Source organism: Misgurnus anguillicaudatus, chromosome 8 (assembly GCF_027580225.2).
Source record: "Misgurnus anguillicaudatus chromosome 8, ASM2758022v2, whole genome shotgun sequence".
NCBI classification, from domain to species: Eukaryota; Metazoa; Chordata; class Actinopteri; order Cypriniformes; family Cobitidae; genus Misgurnus; species Misgurnus anguillicaudatus.
In genome coordinates this window covers 34639160-34659543 of record NC_073344.2, presented here as the reverse complement: position 1 = coordinate 34659543, position 20384 = coordinate 34639160, and the positions used below count along the sequence as shown (strand labels likewise).

The 20384-nt window shown below is 35.0% G+C and overlaps 1 protein-coding gene across 2 annotated transcripts in view; it reads right to left on the bottom strand.

The window, feature by feature from the left end:
• myh11a (myosin, heavy chain 11a, smooth muscle) overlaps positions 1–19574 on the bottom strand; it is a 41360-nt gene extending 21786 nt beyond the window's left edge. The window contains exons 1-6 of one of the 2 annotated variants that reach the window (XM_055213970.2): positions 19422–19574; positions 15698–16060; positions 13820–13976; positions 9742–9769; positions 2536–2635; positions 89–115 (exon numbers count right to left, since the gene is read on the bottom strand). In XM_055213970.2, coding sequence (XP_055069945.2) covers positions 89–115; positions 2536–2635; positions 9742–9769; positions 13820–13976; positions 15698–16039 — 654 coding nt within the window. In that variant the 5' untranslated portion in view covers positions 16040–16060; positions 19422–19574. The remainder of the gene's footprint in view (positions 1–88; positions 116–2535; positions 2636–9741; positions 9770–13819; positions 13977–15697; positions 16061–19421) is intronic. The other variant, XM_073870763.1, reaches the window with a different exon arrangement.
• Between the last annotated feature and the right edge of the window lie 810 nt (positions 19575–20384).

Here is a 20384-nt window from a genome sequence, read left to right as displayed (position 1 = left end):
TTGCTAATATCACTCTCAGTGAGAAAATCAAGCATGCAAACTTTCAAACCCACACAGGAAGGAATTTTGGGAATTCCTTTTTACTCACATAGGCAAACTGTTGTCCTGATTGTTGCTATTTGAGGAAATTCATTAAGGAAGTTATCATTAGTTAAGGTTAAGTAAACTAAGAACACTCTCTTGCATTCACTGGCCCTCCCTGCATCTCTGTACTGTTACTTTAAACTGAATCAACGAAAAATCATACAATACACAATATTTTGGTATCAGGCTATCACTGAACTTGCATATTATGGATACAAATGAGATATGATATCATATATGACACCAAACACTTTTAAACATTACCTTTGGCTTATTTTAGCTTTATAATGTTATTGAATAGTGCCCCATTTTTAAATCTCTGAAAAAGTGCATCCATCCATCAAACATTTATCTATATATTTATTAAATGTTTTCTGAAGTGAAGCGATAGGTTTTTGTAAGAAAACATTTATATTTTAAACTTTATAAGCTTCAGCCGTACACATGTTCATGAGAGAGTTGAGGTCAAGCTGCAGGTCTGAAGCAATGTCACAAAAACCCTCAGAGGACAACTGTATGAATTAGTTTTTGATGGATGTACTTTTTGGAGCTTTAAAACTGGGGCACTATCCAATCATAAAGCTGCCAGGATATTATTTAGTATAACTCCGTCTGTGTTTGGCTGAAAGAAGAAAGTCAGATAACATTTTACTTGAAGGGGTGTTCATAAGACTGACATGACACCTTTATAATCATGACATGACACATGAAGGTTTATGCACGTCTATGACAACTGTCATTTGTTCAATTATGTCATTTTTAATTGCAAAGATGACACCGTTTGAGATGTTTCCGTTATGACAACTTGACAAACACCAATACAACATAACTTGTCATAAATCTGTCATAAACATGACATAGTAGAATTATTAAACTAATAAAATAAAATAAAAGAAAGTACCTAGCTTTATGATTTAACATTACATTAAACTGACATTTAAATGTCATTAAGTGTTAATACTATGTCAAATAGTTTTATAACAGCATCATGAATATTTTTCTTGACCTCAACTATAGTGGTACGAATTGAACTTGTCATTAAAGTTTCAATAAGTGTTAATACTTTGTTAAATAACAGACACGTCAAAATATTATACTTAACTCTTCCAATGCAATAAAATATAATTTTATCAATTATTTCTCTAATGGTGCATTCCCACCAGCCGTGATAAAGGCGGCAAAAACACGCTATTAGTGCGTAGTTGGACGCTTGAACATTTGAGTCCACTCGCTTCATTCCACGTTAAAGCAGCGGATGAAATTCTAGTCATTCAAGACATTCACGCGGAAATTCGCGTCATGGGAGGGGCTTCTGCGACTCCCCTGAGACTCCGCTCGCTTCCTGTAATCACGTCACTACTAGAGCAAGGTCCTGATTGGTTAACGCAACGCCGAAATCCGCCAAAGTTTAGATTTTTCAACTCGCGCGTTTCCCGTGGCAACACTAAATTCGCGTGGAGCGCATTTTGCGCCACACTTACCACGTGTACCGCGCCGCAGGAAGCCTAATCGCGTCTTTGCATTGACTTAGCATGTAAATCACTCGCGCTTGCCGCCTCTACCACGTCTGGTGTAAACGCAGCATAACACCTGGAGGAAACTAAAAAAAACATTATGAACTGAAGAATACTCATGACGCTGTTATAAAACTATTTGAGTATTAACACTTAATGACATTTTAATGACAAATTCAATTTGTATCACTGGTAAAAAGTGGTCAGTTATGTTTTCTTGGTAATGTCAAGTTGTCATGACAAGTTGTGTTGTATCGGTGTATGTCGGGTTGTCATGGCAAAGACATCTTTGCATTAAAAATCACATAATTGAAAAAACGACACTTATTGGCAGATGTCATAAGCGCGCATGGGGTCTCCTGTTTGTGACGCGTGTCATGTCATGATTGTGGAGGTGTCATGTCAGTCTTGTGAACGTCCCTTCAAGTAAAGTGTTACCAAAAGTCATATAAACTGTACCTAAAAAGGCTTGAGGGTGATTAAAATATGGGCTCATTTTCATTTTGGGGTAAACTATTCCTTTAACAGTTACAGTATAATACTTGGGAGTAATTATTTACTTTAACTCTTTAAAGGGGCACTAAAGGAAATCAAATTGTGAAAGCATGGGGAAGCAAAATGTTATATTAAACTACATTTTCTCCTAAAGTTAAGCCCTTTCATTAAAATATGAAACATTCACTTTTCATTATCCATTTATATGGCATACAGTAGGCACTGAGTGAATAGGAAACTTTCATTACGTATTTAGATACTTCATTATGTAAAAGGAAATATTACATTCTCAGTCGTGCTATTATGGCCATATTTCGCAGCTCATACAAAATGCACTTTTGCATGTGTGATATCACTTTATAATCGTCAATTGACTCTAAAACACTCTGTAAAGACTACACTGTATGGTCATATAAACAAGTTTTAGAAAGTTCATGCTTACAGCGCTCGTTTCCTTCTTGCCTTTGTGGGACGAGGCCACCATTGCCAAATACTGGATGACTTTCTTGGTATTTTCTGTCTTTCCGGCACCTGATTCACCACTAGGAATGAAACAACAATTTAATTATAAAACAACCAAAATGATAAAACATTTGGTTACTTTATAACAGCATCATGAATATTTTTCTTGACCTCAACTATAGTGGTACGAATTGAACTTGTCATTAAAATGTCAATAAGTGTGAATACTCTGTCAAATAATTTGAAATTTCTTAAGAAAATGCAACATACACATCAAAATAATATTACTTTACTCTTCAAATGCAATAAAATATAATTGTATCAATTATTTCTCTACACCTGGAGGAAACTAAAAAAACAATTATGAACTGAAGAGTATTCATGATGCTGTTATAATGACATTTTAAATTCAAATTCAAGTATCACTGGTAAAAAGTAGTCAGTTATGTTGTCTTGGTAATGTCAAGTTGTTATGACAAGTTATGATGTATTGGTTAATGTGAAGTTGTCATAACAAAGACATCTCAAATATATATATATATATATATATGTGAATCGATTAAAATTTTTAATCTAATTAATTACATACTCTGTGATTAATTAATTTAAATTAATCGCCTACATAATTTTTGCTGTGAAAGTATTAAATATTTCTTTTTAAATAAATCAGTGAATAATCAGCATTAGTGACAATGAAGCTCAAAAACTCTTTTATTATTACAGTATTTTCACTGTTCAAATAATGGCCATAACAATCAACAAAAATAACCTAAAGTAATATGCTAAGGAAATAAAGTGCTTCAGGAAGATTATTTACCAAAAGTTTAACAGTGCAATATCAATTGCAGGGCTTTTTTGTGCAATTGAACATAAACCTTAAATAAAGAACCCGACAGGTGGATGACATCAAAGTACCGCGAGAGCATTTAGGAAGCAGTCTTCGGTTATGATTTCTCGAACTACTCTCACGGGATTTGGATGTCATCTGCTTCTTGGTTCTTGTGGCGCCACATAAAGTGTACTCACTAGTTTAACAAACCCGTTTTATCAGCCACTGGTTAGATCAACGTAGCAGTCAAAAACGGGACGCGAGTAATCACGTACGAGAGAAATCGTTTACCCACAAAATACAGGACACCTATACTGTGCTATATTTGGTTTTCTGATCCCAATCTTCATCATTCCGCTAAGCCAAGTCAATCTCCATTGGTCTTTTACACCTTTATCGATCTCCAAAACTTCGGAGCCTTCCTGCATTATATGTATGTCCATGCTAGCTGAAATAAAGTTTTACCTCATCTTACGCGCTACAGCCAGAAAACCCGGAGTGGATCCGGTGCCTAGTGATTACAGAAAGCTTACAGTGGAGAGAGGAACGTGATTTTGCTCCACTCCAGGCTTTGATCACATCCCACTTAAAAAGCTGAATACACGTCGTATTTATGAAAAGTTAATTTAATAATTTTGCAATTGACGGAAATCCGTGTAACGACGGAGAACTTTAATCCATGTGCTTTGTATGATGTGGTACTTTAGAGTGGACGAACTCTATGATATGCAAATTCTTTGCTGCAGACGTTGCATACTTTATTTTTATCATCACTTCCATCAGGCCGTTTTTTATAAATGTTCCAGTCAATGATCCAGTCACCACCAGAGCGTTCTCGTCTACCTCCTTTATTTTACAGTCAAATGGTGGCTAGAATGTATCCAGGTTCAATACGGAATGGATTAATCTGCGTTATTTTTTTTAACGCGTTATTTTTTCTCAGATTAATGAATCGAATTAATGCGTTATTTTCACAGCCCTAATATATATATATATATATATATATATATATATATATATATATATATATATATATATATATATATATATATATATATATATATATATATATTTCAAGAGTTTTTTTCCTTTTACTTTTTCCATTGGGCTTTTTGTCCTAGGGTTTTTTCCACCCCTGGGAGTCAGCCGACTTTGGCTTCTATAGGTTACATATTACTACGCTCGCTTGTTCAGTTTAATCTCAGCCGCTGTATTTTGCTACTTATCTTGTCTATCAATTTTTCTGTGTTTCCCCTGCTTTTATTAATGTAAATCTGCTTTAAAAAAAATATTAATTGTGAAAAGCGCTATATAAATAAAATTGAATTAAACTGAATTAAACTTTTTGCAATTTTAATTTAAGTACTGAGTAATAATGATTAACAACATTTACTTACTAAAATGTTTGGTTTAGGGTTAGCTGCATGTAATTATAGTATGCATGTGCAATGTTTTTTCTATAGTAATTACATGTAATGTGTAAGAAAGACACTGTAAAAAAGTGGGTTACATTGTAATTATATATTTAAGTACCAAGTAATAATCATCAACAACATGTACTTACTGTAGGGCTAGGGCTAGGAATAGGGTTTGGTTTAGGATTAGTTGCATGTAATTATGCATAATTAACTGTTATTACTATAATAATTACATGTAACATGTGTAATAAAGACACCGTAAAATAAAGTGTTACCAAAAAGTGTTACCCAACATTTCTATAGGAGCACTTGCAGTTGTGTTAATTTTCATACCACCTATATTCACTGTATATTTTTCATTGCAAATTTTATATATACATAAAAAATGTATGTAACATTTTTTTTTATTTAAACAAATTAAACAGTGTTTGAAAATATGCTAAATCAGGATGCAAATGTTAAATATTTTTGTATTATTAAACATTCTTAATAACTCGCTCATTATGATTGTACAGTATTAAGTGATAAATCTGTATTATAAATAAATTCTTTCTGACTATGTGGGTTGTTTTCTTTACAAGGGTTAAAAACTGTACTGCGTGCTGTTAGCCGTCTGTGATGAGAGAGATACTGTATGACAGATCCCAAACTTCACGCTGACACACCAACATTTCCATATTAGGAAAACTGTGTCTGGGATCCATAAAGCCCTGCTGCCGCCTCAGGGCTGGTTCTTTGGCAGAATCGAAATGCCCTCAGATTAGTTTATTTAATACTTATAAAGCCATTTTATTACCTAAAATGTTTGTAGATAACGCAGTTTTGACCATTTTTGATATCATGTACTGTAAAATTCTGAACGATCGTGCCAGCGATATGATCTAAGAGTGATGCAAGTATTGGTCTGGCCCCATACACTGCATTAGGAGTTATTAGAAAACACATGTGGGGTGCGGGACTTTTCAAAGACTAACAGCTTCAGACGAGTGCTTTAAAATACCCAGGAGTTTAACGTCCTGTCATTCTTTGCGGGTGGTTACTCATAATCCAAACAGTTCATTACCAAAAAAAACCAGGTTGCTCTGGGGCAACTTCAAAAACATTTCATGGGAGAGTTGGGCAGAGCCATGTGGAAACGGTCTCTGATGTCATTAGAGAATTCTGTACAATAGGCGCCCCTAAGCTATTTAAACTGCATCCATTTCCCTTCTCCACATTAACAGGAAGTTTACAAACAGTGTCTGCTGGTACTGTACAAGCCATTCTGACACAGAGCAGCAATAACATGACTTTAGCATCCGCATATTTTACAGCTTCTTTTGGTGTGAAACCAAGGGCGTAGCTCTAGTTTTAACATTGGTACGTTGTCAACTATATATATAAGTATATATGTCTATATAAAAACTAATGATGAGTTTAGAAGAATCAAAGTTTGACTTCAGTCATTGATTTCGATCTTTAACATGATCTTACTCAGGCAATATTAAATATATCAAGGTTATATTTTCACAGAATCTTTCTTTACATTATGTAGAATGATTTGATGTAGAAAACAGTAAATCACTAAAAATGACTTTAGCTGTGTTTTCACAGACTGGGTCATATGTTTTCATTATTCGTTGTAAAAATAGTGGGAGGGTTGTAATTGCTATTTTTGATTCTTAGTGGGTTACCATACTCCCGGAAACTACGCCACTGTGTGAAACAAGTGATGTTGCATGTAAAGGGCCATGTTATATATCTTTATTTTTTAAAATGCAATAACAGCTATTTCTGGATTTGTTGGTGGTACATGACAATGATGTTGTAAAAAAATGGAAATGTTTTTCCTTTTCATTTTTTTAAATAAATTTCACATACACACAACGATACTTGGATCAGAAAAAACAACTAAAACGCTGTTTTATGTGAAGCCTCAGGCTATGTTTACACGTCAACAATGTTATAAAAAATGGAAACGTTTTTCCTTTGCATTTTTGAAAAATTTCACATACACACGACGAAACTTGGATCAGTGAAAACCACTAAAAACACTGTTTCATGTGGAGCCTCAGGCTATGATTAATGTTGTAAAAACGGAAAAGTTTTTCCTTCGCATTTTAGAAAAAAATTTCACATACACATGACGATACTTGGATCAGTGAAAACGAATTAAAATGCTGTTTTATGTGGAGCCTCAGGCTATGGTTACACAACAACGTTGTATAAAACGGAAGTTTTTCCTTCACATTTTTGAAAAATTTTACATGATACTTGGATCAGTAAAAACAATGTTTTATGTGGAGTCTCAGGCTATGGTTACTGTTGTAAAAATAGAAACTTTTTCCTTCGCATTTTTAAAAAAATTTCACATACACATGACGATACTTGGATCAGTGAAACGACTAAAAACGCTGTTTTATGTGGAGCCTCATGCTATGGTTACATGACAACTGTGTTGTAAAAACAGAAAAGTTTTTCCTTCGCTTTTTTGAAAAAATTCACATACACACAAGGATACTTGGATCCGTAAAAACGACTGAAAAACCTGTTTTATGTGGAGCCTCAGGCTATGTTTACACGTCAACAATGTTGTAAAAAATGGAAAAGTTTTTCCTTTGCATTTTTGAAAAGTTTCACATATATACAACGAAACTTGGATCAGTGAAAACCACTAAAAACACTGTTTCATGTGGAGCCTCAGGCTATGATTAATGTTGTAAAAACGGAAAAAAAAATTCCTTCGCATTTTTGAAAAATTTCACATACACTTGACGATACTTGGATCAGTGAAAACGAATAAAAATGCTGTTTTATGTGGAGCCTCAAGCTATGGTTACACAACAACGTTGTATAAAACGGAAGTTTTTCCTTTCGCATTTTTGAAAAATTTTACATGATACTTGGATCAGTAAAAACAATGTTTTATGTGGAGTCTCAGGCTATGGTTAATGTTGTAAAAATAGAAAAGTTTTTCCTTCGCATTTTTAAAAAAATTTCACATACACATGACGATACTTGGATCAGTGAAAACGAATAAAAATGCTGTTTTATGTGGAGCCTCAGGCTATGGTTACACAACAACGTTGTATAAAACGGAAGTTTTTCCTTCACATTTTTGAAAAATTTTACATGATACTTGGATCAGTAAAAACAATGTTTTATGTGGAGTCTCAGGCTATGGTTACTGTTGTAAAAATAGAAACTTTTTCCTTCGCATTTTTTAAAAAATTTCACATACACATGACGATACTTGGATCAGTGAAACGACTAAAAACGCTGTTTTATGTGGAGCCTCATGCTATGGTTACATGACAACTGTGTTGTAAAAACAGAAAAGTTTTTCCTTCGCTTTTTTGAAAAAATTCACATAAACACAAGGATACTTGGATCCGTAAAAACGACTGAAAAACCTGTTTTATGTGGAGCCTCAGGCTATGTTTACACGTCAACAATGTTGTAAAAAATGGAAAAGTTTTTCCTTTGCATTTTTGAAAAGTTTCACATATATACAACGAAACTTGGATCAGTGAAAACCACTAAAAACACTGTTTCATGTGGAGCCTCAGGCTATGATTAATGTTGTAAAAACGGAAAAAAAATTCCTTCGCATTTTTGAAAAATTTCACATACACATGACGATACTTGGATCAGTGAAAACGAATAAAAATGCTGTTTTATGTGGAGCCTCAAGCTATGGTTACACAACAACGTTGTATAAAACGGAAGTTTTTCCTTTCGCATTTTTGAAAAATTTTACATGATACTTGGATCAGTAAAAACAATGTTTTATGTGGAGTCTCAGGCTATGGTTAATGTTGTAAAAATAGAAAAGTTTTTCCTTCGCATTTTTTAAAAAATTTCACATACACATGACGATACTTGGATCAGTGAAAACGACTAAAAACGCTGTTTTATGTGGAGCCTCATGCTATGGTTACACGATAACTATGTTGTAAAAACAGAAAAGTTTTTCCTTCGCTTTTTTGAAAAAATTCACATACACACAAGGATACTTGGATCCGTAAAAACGACTGAAAACGCTGTTTTATGTGGAACCTCAGGCTATGGTTACACGAAAACAATGTTGTAAAAAACGGAAAAGTTTTTTCTTTGCATTTTTGAAAAATTTCACATACACATGACGATACCTGGATTAGTGAAAACACACAATATTTGAAGGCCCCCGCTCACAATTTCTACACAATAAAATACACTTACCAATTAATTTTTAGTTGTTTTAGCATATATTTATGCTTGTTATGCCTTATTTTAAATATTTTAAGTCATCTTGAAGCCCCCTTGAAAAGTTGTCGAAGCCTCTAGTGAGCCCCGGCCCCCTGGTTATGAATAAACACGTGTGCATGATGTCACAGTTATAACAGAGTCCCGTTTATATAGTTTACACCAAGATGACAAGGCATTATTTTTGGAAAACTTGCCCTTTAAAACCCTTCTTCAAAAGTTTGCGTTTACAGGACCCCAAGACGTTGTTGTTGCGTAAACAAACTTTCCGGATTTGGTTAAAACGTTGTTGTGTAAATGGCCCCCGAGAAACTCATCAGACACTCACATTTAAAGCCCAATACTAACAGTAAATCCCAAAAACAAACAAACAAACACAAAAAAGCCAGCATGCAAGTTAATCTGGATTTATCATCAAGACATGGGGCACATTTCCTGTGAGTAGGGCGACACTGAGGGGACTTGACCCTTAGGGTTCATTTGAATTGTTCCCACTGCTGAGAAACATCTGAACCAGCTTATGATCCCAGCAAGAATGTTGACTTATGTGTGTTCGTTATACAGTAAATATTTCTATATAAATTAACTATGATTTGTGTTAATATTTGGTCGCTGTAAATTTTTTTTGGAAAATGTCTAGATTAGATTCAACTATAAGTAGATGTAGTAGTAGTAGTAGTGAGTGGAGATGCAAAATAAGATAAATAAAACTCACGTGCAAAGAATAGACTGGTCCTCTCGGTCTGTAAAGAGAGAAGATTGTGTATTACAATGACTATATAAAGAGATGCACTTTAAGACATCACACAATGTCTTTTATTTTGAGACATGCATTGACATTCATCGACCACATGTAGTGCTGTTAAGACCAGAGTGTTCCTGCCATTTAAACTATGAGCATAAAGTATGACTGAAGAATACCGATGTCATTACCACATTCATGAATACAGATAATCCAAAAACATTTGGTTGGCAATGCTGTAATTTGATTCGCTTAGAAGAAAAACGAACTCTACTCTCTTTACAATTCAACAACGGGACAATCATTGATTCACAATGCTAAAATTAGATCCTGGAACCCTTCTGATGTGATCTTGGCTCCATTTAAGGTTTCCTTTATTAAACCTTACAATAATAGCTGAGGTGAGACTCTATGTCAGTGAACTTCACATTTATTATGGACTTTGGCTTTTATCTAGGATTCTGAACGCTGGACCAGTGCCCAACCAGCTAATCAGCATAATGTGAGTTAACCTATTCTGCTTATGTACTATAGTGTAGAACAGTCCACTGTTGTAAACACAATAGCTCATTTTGGATATGACTTAAGCTGGGCAGGTTTCCACACACAACATGAGGTCAGTTTCCATGTTTCTTCCTAATTAAGGCACAGACCGTGGCAATCGGGACGCAGGAAACCAAATCTAAACACACTGATAGAAAAACTCGGTACCTTAGCCACAGCATTTGACAAAAAGATGCAAGTATTGAATTATACTAGCTAAATAAATAATTTAGCTGTGCAGCATTTATATACCGTTATAAGCTGCAGATTGTATAGTACCATAAATTATAGAAAATACTTAATACCATGCATACAAAAAATACTGGTTAAACTTTTAATTAAACAGAATATTACGCTTTCCCTTACAGAAAAGTCACATGCATTTTATTTCATGTTTTTGGAACATTGTTGTGTGAAATTCATTTGAATTCCCATGTGAAACCCACACGATCACATATAAAAAATGGTCATCACTGATGGATCCTACCTAAGACGTTCAGAATGTTTTTATTTTTGTGTTCTTTAGTTTATTCCCAATTATTTATTTACATAATCATTAGTTATCCATATGATTGTTTAATTATTCAATACTATTATTATTATCAAATTTTTATCATGAAATTATTGTTTATTCATTTATTATATTTCTATATTTTATATTTGTTCAGTCTCATATTTGTGAAGTTTCATGAGCTGTCCTGTCTGTGTAAAGAGAGATAGATAAGGAGAATGTTTATGGAAGCCCAAGGTTTATGGGATGTTGCTGTTAAGCATTTCTGGTATAAACATTACATGTTGAATTCATGCTGGTTAGACGAAGTTTGAACATTGAGACATATGCAACTGAGAATGGTCAATAAAACTCTGTTTTCTATTTACCATCAAAAACTTTGTCTCCTGCATCTGCTCTTCTTTAATCGATTGACCTCTTGACTGACAGTAGACTGTTAAACGCTAATTTTCTATTAACAGCTCTGCTGTGTAATTTATATTTTCTGGCTGGATCCTAAATATTTTGTCTGGTGTAGATACCTGGGGCCCGTTTCAGAAAGGTGGTTAAGTGAAAACTCTGAGTATGTTAACCCCGAAATGAGGGAAACTCCAAGTTTTCTGTTCAAGGTAGGTTAAATTCGAGACAGTGGGGTAGGTCAAGCCTGTTTCAGAAGGTAACTTATACACAGAGTCTATTTCCAGAGTAACTTACTCTGTAAACCTAACCTGGTCGGGAGCAGGTTTTATCCTGTTAACTCAGAGTTTCTTGTGGTCTCCTCCCCATTTTAAAGGAGTAGCGGTGTTTAATCTTGTTAGTTGCATATTTTATTACGTAAACTGTAAAATATTTTTTAGCTGTCTTTAAGTTATAATCAAATTGCCAGTGCGAATAATTTTACCTTAGTGCTTTATATATTTTATGAATTACATTTAAATTTAAACCAAAAATTTAAACAGTATATTGAAATGACTAGTAAAGCCAATTTGATATACTTAGGTGAAGAAACCATCTATAAGTGACTAAAATCGCATATGCTTTTGTAGATGATGATGTTGCATTCATTTGTAGGAAGTTACATTTATGTCGCGAGAGGATTTTGAGACCTGAGTGGATTTATTTTGCATTTAAGTAAACGGTATTATTTTTCTTTGCAGTCATTTTAGATATATAAATATCCTTAAGTGACTAATATCAGCCTTTGTGGCTGTGCTCTTACAGGTAGATCTGAACAGTTGCATTTATATTTCTTATGAATCTGCTCATCCGAGCCGCTGGTCTAGTGGGTAGTGCTGTTCACAATGAGCAGGGCAGACGTACTGTTGGCGACCTGAATTCGAATACCGGCTTGGCACATTTCAGTTTTATACATGACAAACATTTGTAAAGTTTGTAGCCTTTAATATTATATGTCTTAAGCCTATTTTTATTTTTAGCTGAGCTGCTGTCATCTTCTTTTTGTCCATAGGATTGCTTCTGCATGAAAATGAAGGTGTAATATAAGGTGTGATAATGTACAGTCCTCCTTAGTTTTTTTTACTTCTGATATTTTAACCGTGATGAAAAATGAAATGTACGCATTTACTAGACTAGCAATTTCCAACCACAACTTTTTTCTTTAAAATATATGCTAGTAGTTGCTGTACAATTGCAGCAACGCTTTTAGTTTTAGTAGTAAAATGATTTAGAACTCTTTTTTACGTGCTGTTGCCATGGTGAATCGCTATATCTGAGCTCCATTGATGATGGCTTTTCAAAGTAGTTTTGCACGCTTAACTCAGAGTCAACCTACTTAGAGTCAATTGAACTAACTCAAATCAGCTGTTCTGTAACCGAAAACTCAGAGTTTCACACAGGGCCGGCGTCAAGGGGGGGTATTCGAAAAGTCCTTTACAAAAATGGAATTATCTCAGCTTTTTGCTCAAAATTGAAAAAACTAATGAAGGTAGGATGAAACTTTTTTTTTTTAAGCAGAGGGTCTGTTTTTTAATTTAATATATTGTATGTTCATATATTTAAAGAAGACATTTTCTGGGAGGCATTAAACTTTTGTAAAAAACTCATGAAAAATGCTGGCAGGAAAGAGTTAATATCCTAATGATTTTTGTCATAAAAGAAAAATCTATAATTTTGACCCATACAATGTATTTTTGGCTTTTGTTACAGTGTGTATCATATGTTAAGTCTAGTGAATGTTCCTGTAGTGTGACCGGATGCCTGTTGCTCAACTAGTAGAGCATGGCACTAGCAATGCCCAGGTCATGGGTTCTCTTGGAAGTGTCCACCAAATCCATAAATGTCACATTAATAACTACAATTACCCCTGAGGAACAGGGAAATTTTGGTTTTCTACACTGGCCGTCCATACAAATATAAGAGTTGAAAGTCCCTGTTGTTGTAGGAGGTTTAAAGTCAGTCATTGTAAAACAACAAAACCCTATGTGTGAAAACTGCTGACAGCTGCTCATTAATATGCAGCAAGCTGCCAAACCTACATTAGGTGTAAAATATTGGTCTCTAGCACTATGGCTTGTTGTAGACAGCTCTATAGTAGCATGTGGGTGCTTCAAGCTTAAGTTCCTGTTACCTAGATCAGCTTTTTACAAGTATTCAAGATGCCATTAGATGTGTGACCTGTTGACACATGCATACAAATGCACACGCCACACCACTGACTTGTTAAGACTAGCTGTTGCTAGCACTGTCACACCAAGTAAACAAACACAAATTAAATGTACAAAGCTCATTCTTATCATAACATTTATGCATTTGGCAGATGCTTTAAACCAAAGATACTTACGAATGTATACAATTATTTATCAATATTTGTGTTACCTGGGATTCAAACCCACAACCTTTGTGTTCACAGCTCAATGCTCAGTCAAACAAGCTATATGAGCACCTATTGGAAGTCATATTTCTATTTGCGTAACAAAAAAGGTTTCCTGGATACAGAATTATTTTGGGATTGAGTTTAAAGTATCAAAGACAAAGCCAAACAACTTCTTAAAGCATCACCTTGCATCATGTTCCTGTACGCGTTGTCCGAGATGGAGTAGATATGCGGAGGGACCTCGTGGCGCTTTTTGCCTTTGTACATTTCAATGATCTTCTCAGAGTAGATCGGAAGCATTTTATAGGGATTTATCACCACACAAAACAGCCCGGAGTATGTCTGGAAAAACACAACAAATTTTAATTTTACAGCATGCTATATGTTTAAAGCGTTATGGTATGAATCCATAAATAACAGCAGAAAAGTTTAAATATACTGTAGTAACATACTGTACTATAATACAGTGTTTCTGAGGGGTCTAGCTCTGAAGCTATACACATTAGTGCTTAATATTTCAAAGCTCTGTCACACTCGTTCCACATGGAAGACTTCTGTTCCCAAAACTTTAAACAACTCTCTTGACTATTTGCATCTTCGGACAAAAAATTTATGGTTTGTTACCAAAACAGTATAGTGGTAGGCCGGTGGAAGTTATATAATCCTCAATGATCGTAGTTTCTCATTCTTAAGCACAGTTCATGTAATACTATAAATCGGCCTATAATCGGTATCAGTAGATAAAAGCATTTTATTTCACTATTGGACATTGGATGATTGTTTTAAAACAGCAGATGAAATGTGCATCACTATGTGACTATTTTAAATTAGGTCACAAACTGTAAGTTGGATCAACTTAAAAAGTTACTTCAATTGGAAACACCTAATTTTTTTTAGTTTTCTTAACTTACATTTTCACTTAAACATATACGTTTTTTTTTAAGTTGATCCAACTTTTCACTTTCTACAGTGCAATAGGCATGTTTCTATCCACCTATTTATATGCGCATTTTGGGGTATCGCATTATACTTTTTTTTAAATGCGCATAAAAACATATGCGCTTAACTGAGTCGGATACATTTCTTATCTGATAACAAAACATGTGCGTGAACTGCGATGGAAACACATTTACAGAATAATATTAATTCGCATCTAAAAAGTAATGTGAATTGACGCGACAGCAGGCTTTTACCGTCTTCGAATGTAAAATGACATTAATGCGTTTATTGCATTTCGTCTGCATGCTCTAATATGCAAGTCATTTATTATAGATTAAATAAAGCCCACAGTGGCTTATCCAACTGCAGCAAATTCTATTTATCATTTATCATTTGGCGGCAGTTAATAAGGAAGTGATCCATTTGTGCTTTTCGATGATTTATTCACGTATATTTTATGCGATATTCCAGTTTTGCGCATTAAGTTTAATTTGCAACTTTTGATGGAAACATAGCTAATGACAACAGAATTAAAATTCTCGGGACTTCTAGGATTTCATGACATAATAATTTGAAACAAGCAGTAAACAGCTCCTATATATTGGTAAATAGACGTCATATCGGACACACGTGCGTTGTTGCGGTTACGCATCTGAGTGGAACTTAACTGCTGGTCTCTGTTTATTTAATATCTGACTAGTGGCTATAACTGAACACTGGAACAAATACTTCAGCGAAAATAACAAATGTTTCGGTTTCCTAAAGATGAGGGGCAATTATGGATCACCGCTATGTAAAGGGAGGTTTGGTAGCCGATCTGTGGTTAACATTATATACATTATATAGTAAACGTTTTACACGGTAACGTTAGCTCAGTGTAGTTTATGATACGCTTTAGCGTAACTTATCTACTTGTTGTTTATTTTGCTTGTTATCAAAAATTAACTACCGTACTCTAAAAGGACTCTGCTGTTATAGATTCTTTGTGGAGTTTATCGGAAGTTACGCGTTCCACGAAAGCTGTTTGTTTATGTTGTTAATGCTGAACCTGTCTATATACTGTATCGTTCTCTGTAAATGTCATCGTAAGTAATTGAATAATGTTATTACAGTAATGTACTCACATAGATGAGGCCGGAGAAGTATCTCTCCCTCAGGTTATGTAACACAGAGGCTTCATTCAGGCAGGTGAGCTCTGCCATATCCTCCACCTTGCTGAATTTTGGTGGGTTCATCTTCTGGATGTCATCTTTGTTGACTGTGATTTTCTTTGCGTTGTCCGCCAACTCGACCAGGACCTCATCGCCGTGCTCCTCTTTGATGCTGGCCGCCTCAAACCCGTGTTTCTCGGAAGGGACCCATACCAGCTTTTTGGCGGTCCAATCTGCCTGGGCGACGGGGCTGTTAACAAAGTCTTTGTCCAGGAACAGAAATTTCTCATCTTCGGACAAGCCTTTTTTCGTCATCTTGATGTTGGGTTGAGACAACTGCAAATGTGAGAGGAAAACAATATTCGATTACAGATTATTTTAGGGTGTCCTCCTTTAACATTGCAAATATGCATTGAAATATATGAGTAATATTAATTGACAACGTACTATATATATATATATATATAGGATTTGGTTTAGGGTTAAATAATTATTGATAATTTACGGTTATTACTATAATAAGTACATGCAACAAAGTGTTACCACAACCTTGATATTCAAACACTGACCAAGTTAAAAAGTCTCCAGATCAGTTTGCAGCTAATGGGTTTCGTGAAATATATAAGTTACAACAACTTATCTAAATGGCACAAAATTTAACATCCAGTGCCTAATGCCTGTTTTTGTATATTTTATCCTAGGAGAAAATATATTTTATGAAAGATTTCTGGTGGTGTCATACACTAACATTTAATGTAACTCGTGCAAAGTTAGTCCAAACAACCTTTTCCCCAAACAAGAACTGCATAGGTCACACGGGACACCCCAATCATCCCCTATTAACTAAGATAAACAGACAAACACGCAGAGAAATTCAAGAAAGTTTTTTTTTTAACAAGTCCTCTGAACGTATCTCCATTTGCAAAACTAATATTATCATGTAATAATCAATAACGCCGTTTTTTGGGGGGTAATTTGGTAGGTCAGCTGCAATGGTCCCGTGCTGCAATGACCATATAAGGTTGCCTTTAAGCCAGTAGACGATCTGTCGACCTAAACAGCAGAAGCAAGTGAACTTCCAAACAAAGCCCTTATAGGGAATAGTATGCCTCCAGCTGGACTTGCAGTTTACTCCAAAACGATAACATTAGGAAGGGACGGTCAGGGGTTGGTGGGGGTCTAATTTTCCTAAAACTTTTCCCCACCCTTCTCTCTTCCTCTGCTGGGTTGATAAAGGGAAGTTTAAACAAGTCTATTCTGTACAGTAAATGTGTCAAGCGGCAGGTGCACCCGTGGAGTATTTGCAACCAAAGCAATTTTTGAGAAACAACACAAAAGTGACATCTTTATGAAGTCATTCAGCTTAATTAGTTACTGATTGTACAATTGCACGGGACATGCAGCCCTATGCAATAATAAGTACAATACAGTAAGTGAAAAAGCTTTGACCTGTGTAATGTTTACAAGAAGCTACATTATGGAGTCACTTACAAAAAATGTAAAAATATTTAGTTCTCAGCAACAAAACTGTCCGGCAGCGAGCATCACATTAAAGACTAAAATGTATATCAAGCACAAAACTTATGCTTACAAATGACACAGAGGAACGAGCCTGCTGATAGCCAGGATGTAATATAATTCTGTTAAGTCAAACCTCACAGTGACCTTTTTCTTTACAAAGTATGATGCATACTATACAGATGGTTATAAAAAACAGACATTTTATGATGCTAACAGTCTAAAAGCCACATTCTTTTGTCCGAAAATCGCCCACCGAAAAACACAACAGAGGGAAAAGGGTCATTTAAACGCCCTTTAAATGCTTGGGGGCAGCAAACAAACAACGTTTTTCCAAGATAAACAAAGTTAATTAAAAGAGGGAACTTCCTGTGTCCTTTTTTGCATCAAACCATTTCATTTTAACCCATCAGTCTCTGTTTTAATTTGAATGACAATTTAACTTACAATAAAACACAAACGGGCTGTCCAACACCCTAAAAACCCAGCGTTGGGTCAGAGAGGGACACATTTTAATAGTTTACAACACGATAGGTTCAGTTCATCCTTTTTTGACCTAATGCTAGGTTTAAAGCAAACAAAGTGAAAACTTTATTCATTTTATTATCAAGGTAGCTTTTATGAGGATCCTCATTGGCTCAGGGTCAAGTGGGCCTAAAGCCCAGAAGATCATGTGGCCACGAGTCGTGTGGATGGATTTTTTTGACCCCTGGTCCTGTGAAAATTTCCTCCACTCCTTTTCTCATTCCATCTCATCTGGTTTTCCTTTCCTCATAAGCAGCTGTGTCATTTCAGTTTCTTTTATTAACAGTTTTTATTATGATAAATGCGCACGCAAGAATAACAAGACCAGCTGTTGGCGTGACAATTTTATGAATATTGTAAATTGCTTCCTAGATTAAGCACAATAAACTGTGAGACAGCGTTCATAAATTAAACAGAATTATTTGCAGTAGTCAAACAGCTGATTTCAGATCTGTGTTGAATCAAGCGGGTGAAAAAGAAAATGATAAGAACAAAACTGTAAACCGCAAACGTCAAAAACGCAGTCATGGCTATCTCAAGTCATCGTTTAAGGTTAGCTACAGGCAAACGTAAAATCCAACTGTTAACAACTTCCTTTCACACCTGGTTAAATAGACTAACTTCTGTTTTAACCTTCACTATAAAACATTTTTTACTCTCTTCTTGACTTCTCCAACACCAGAATAGTTTATACGAGAGATCTATGCAGGCTCACAGTAATAGTCAGATTGTCATCTCAACCGTATGTCAGCCTGCAAAATCATTGGTCAATTCATCAATAGATCAATGATGACATGTAATATCAAATTCACTATTTTCAGACAAACTTTATCACACCGTCGTCTGCGGTTTGCTGTTTGTACATGTCTTCACACCAGTGGGAAATGAAAGGACTGTCAGATGACAGTGTCTACAGCTCACCACAACCTTCAACAGAATTGCTGCATTTGACAACCATATTTGGAGAACAGGAAACTCTTTGGTTTGTCAATGCATTTCTCATTCAACGCACTTGCCCCAACCATTTCCTATGACAGACTCTGCTGAAGTCAAGCTTTCGTTGCGAGCGGTTGGACAGGTCCTGCTACAGTATATTCTTTCAGAGCTCATAACTTTTTGAAGATACGTTATGATGGTGATGTTATGCACAACAACAACATACATTGAATGAGTGCATACTATATCTAAGTTAACAATAAGTTGTAACGCATTTAGCAAAAGAGTTCAATTCTGACAGCAAGCTGCAGTAAAAGTTCACTGTGAGCTTCTCTCGTGATGAGCAACAAGTGAGCCACGCGACGTTTCACGGTTGACAGCCCATCATCTACTCGCATACAGTCACGGATTATTTACATATCGAAAAGCAGCAGTTAGCAATGCATATGCAGAAAAAAACAACTGTGTTAACTGTAATAATTAATTATTGAAAAGAAAAAACACCCACATGAAAAGTATATAGCCTACTGCAGTGCTTTGCCATTGTGGATATTTACTACAGTTTATCAATTAATTCTCATACAAAATAACGTAGCATACATTATATAAGCGTAGCGATTAGTATAATATAGCTACAACTGTAAACTACAATTTACTATTGTAAGTAATAAACTACAGTATTTTTATGCGCATAATGTAAAAATCATTGCATACTCACAAGGCAGATGAAATCTCGCCGTTGGGATTTGGAAAGTTAGGGTTTGGAGAGTCCTGCAACTGTGAGGTACTCCAAATACGAACAGTCCAAATTACACTGAAACACTGAGAACATCATTTAAACGCGCTGTGAACGGAGGGGGCGGGGCGGCAGAAGTTAACCGCGCTGCGATTGGCCAGCGCGTTTTGACGCCACAGGTGAACGACAGGAAAACGCGCAGCATCCATTTCAATACAGTAACACACGTTGGACGAAATCCTACAAGAGCAAATGCTTAAAAAAATCAGTAACGAAACGGTTAAAAGAAAGTGAGCTGCTAAAAAAAACACAAGTTTGAATTCCTTTGAATTAACTTCTCTGACGAAAATTATGCATGGTTTTATTTTAAAAATGCAATAACCACGTTTTTATTTTCATTTGTAAAAGACATGGTCATGTTTAAACCATAGTTAATTTGTGGTTACCATGGTTCAGCAATAGTTTTTTTTATTGGTTTGGTTTAACATTTGTTGTATAGTTTTATATACAGTGCCGGCCAAAAGTTAGGACACACTTGACTAAAATGTTAACTATGATCTTAAAAATCATTTAAGCTGAATATGCTTCAAATTACTTTTGTAGACAAAAATATACCTATGCCAAACAGTTTCATTTTGTTATAAGAAAACTTAAATTTTATTTAAAAATATTATTTTTGAAATAGATGACACTCAATATTGAAGAAAAAGCAGCCAATAAGAGCCCATATTAAATATGAACTCTTTTTTATACTCTTTAAAATCATCCTAAATTGAAAATTTAACAAGCTTCTTTAAAAAATGACACGCATATGGTTCAACAATTTCTAGGAAAAGGGTGACTGCACTTCAAATAATAAAATATAACAGAGTTTTGGTTTATTTTGGATGCTTTTAGTCACCAACATAATTTCCAAAGTTGCATTTGTGTTATGCCGTAGTTTGG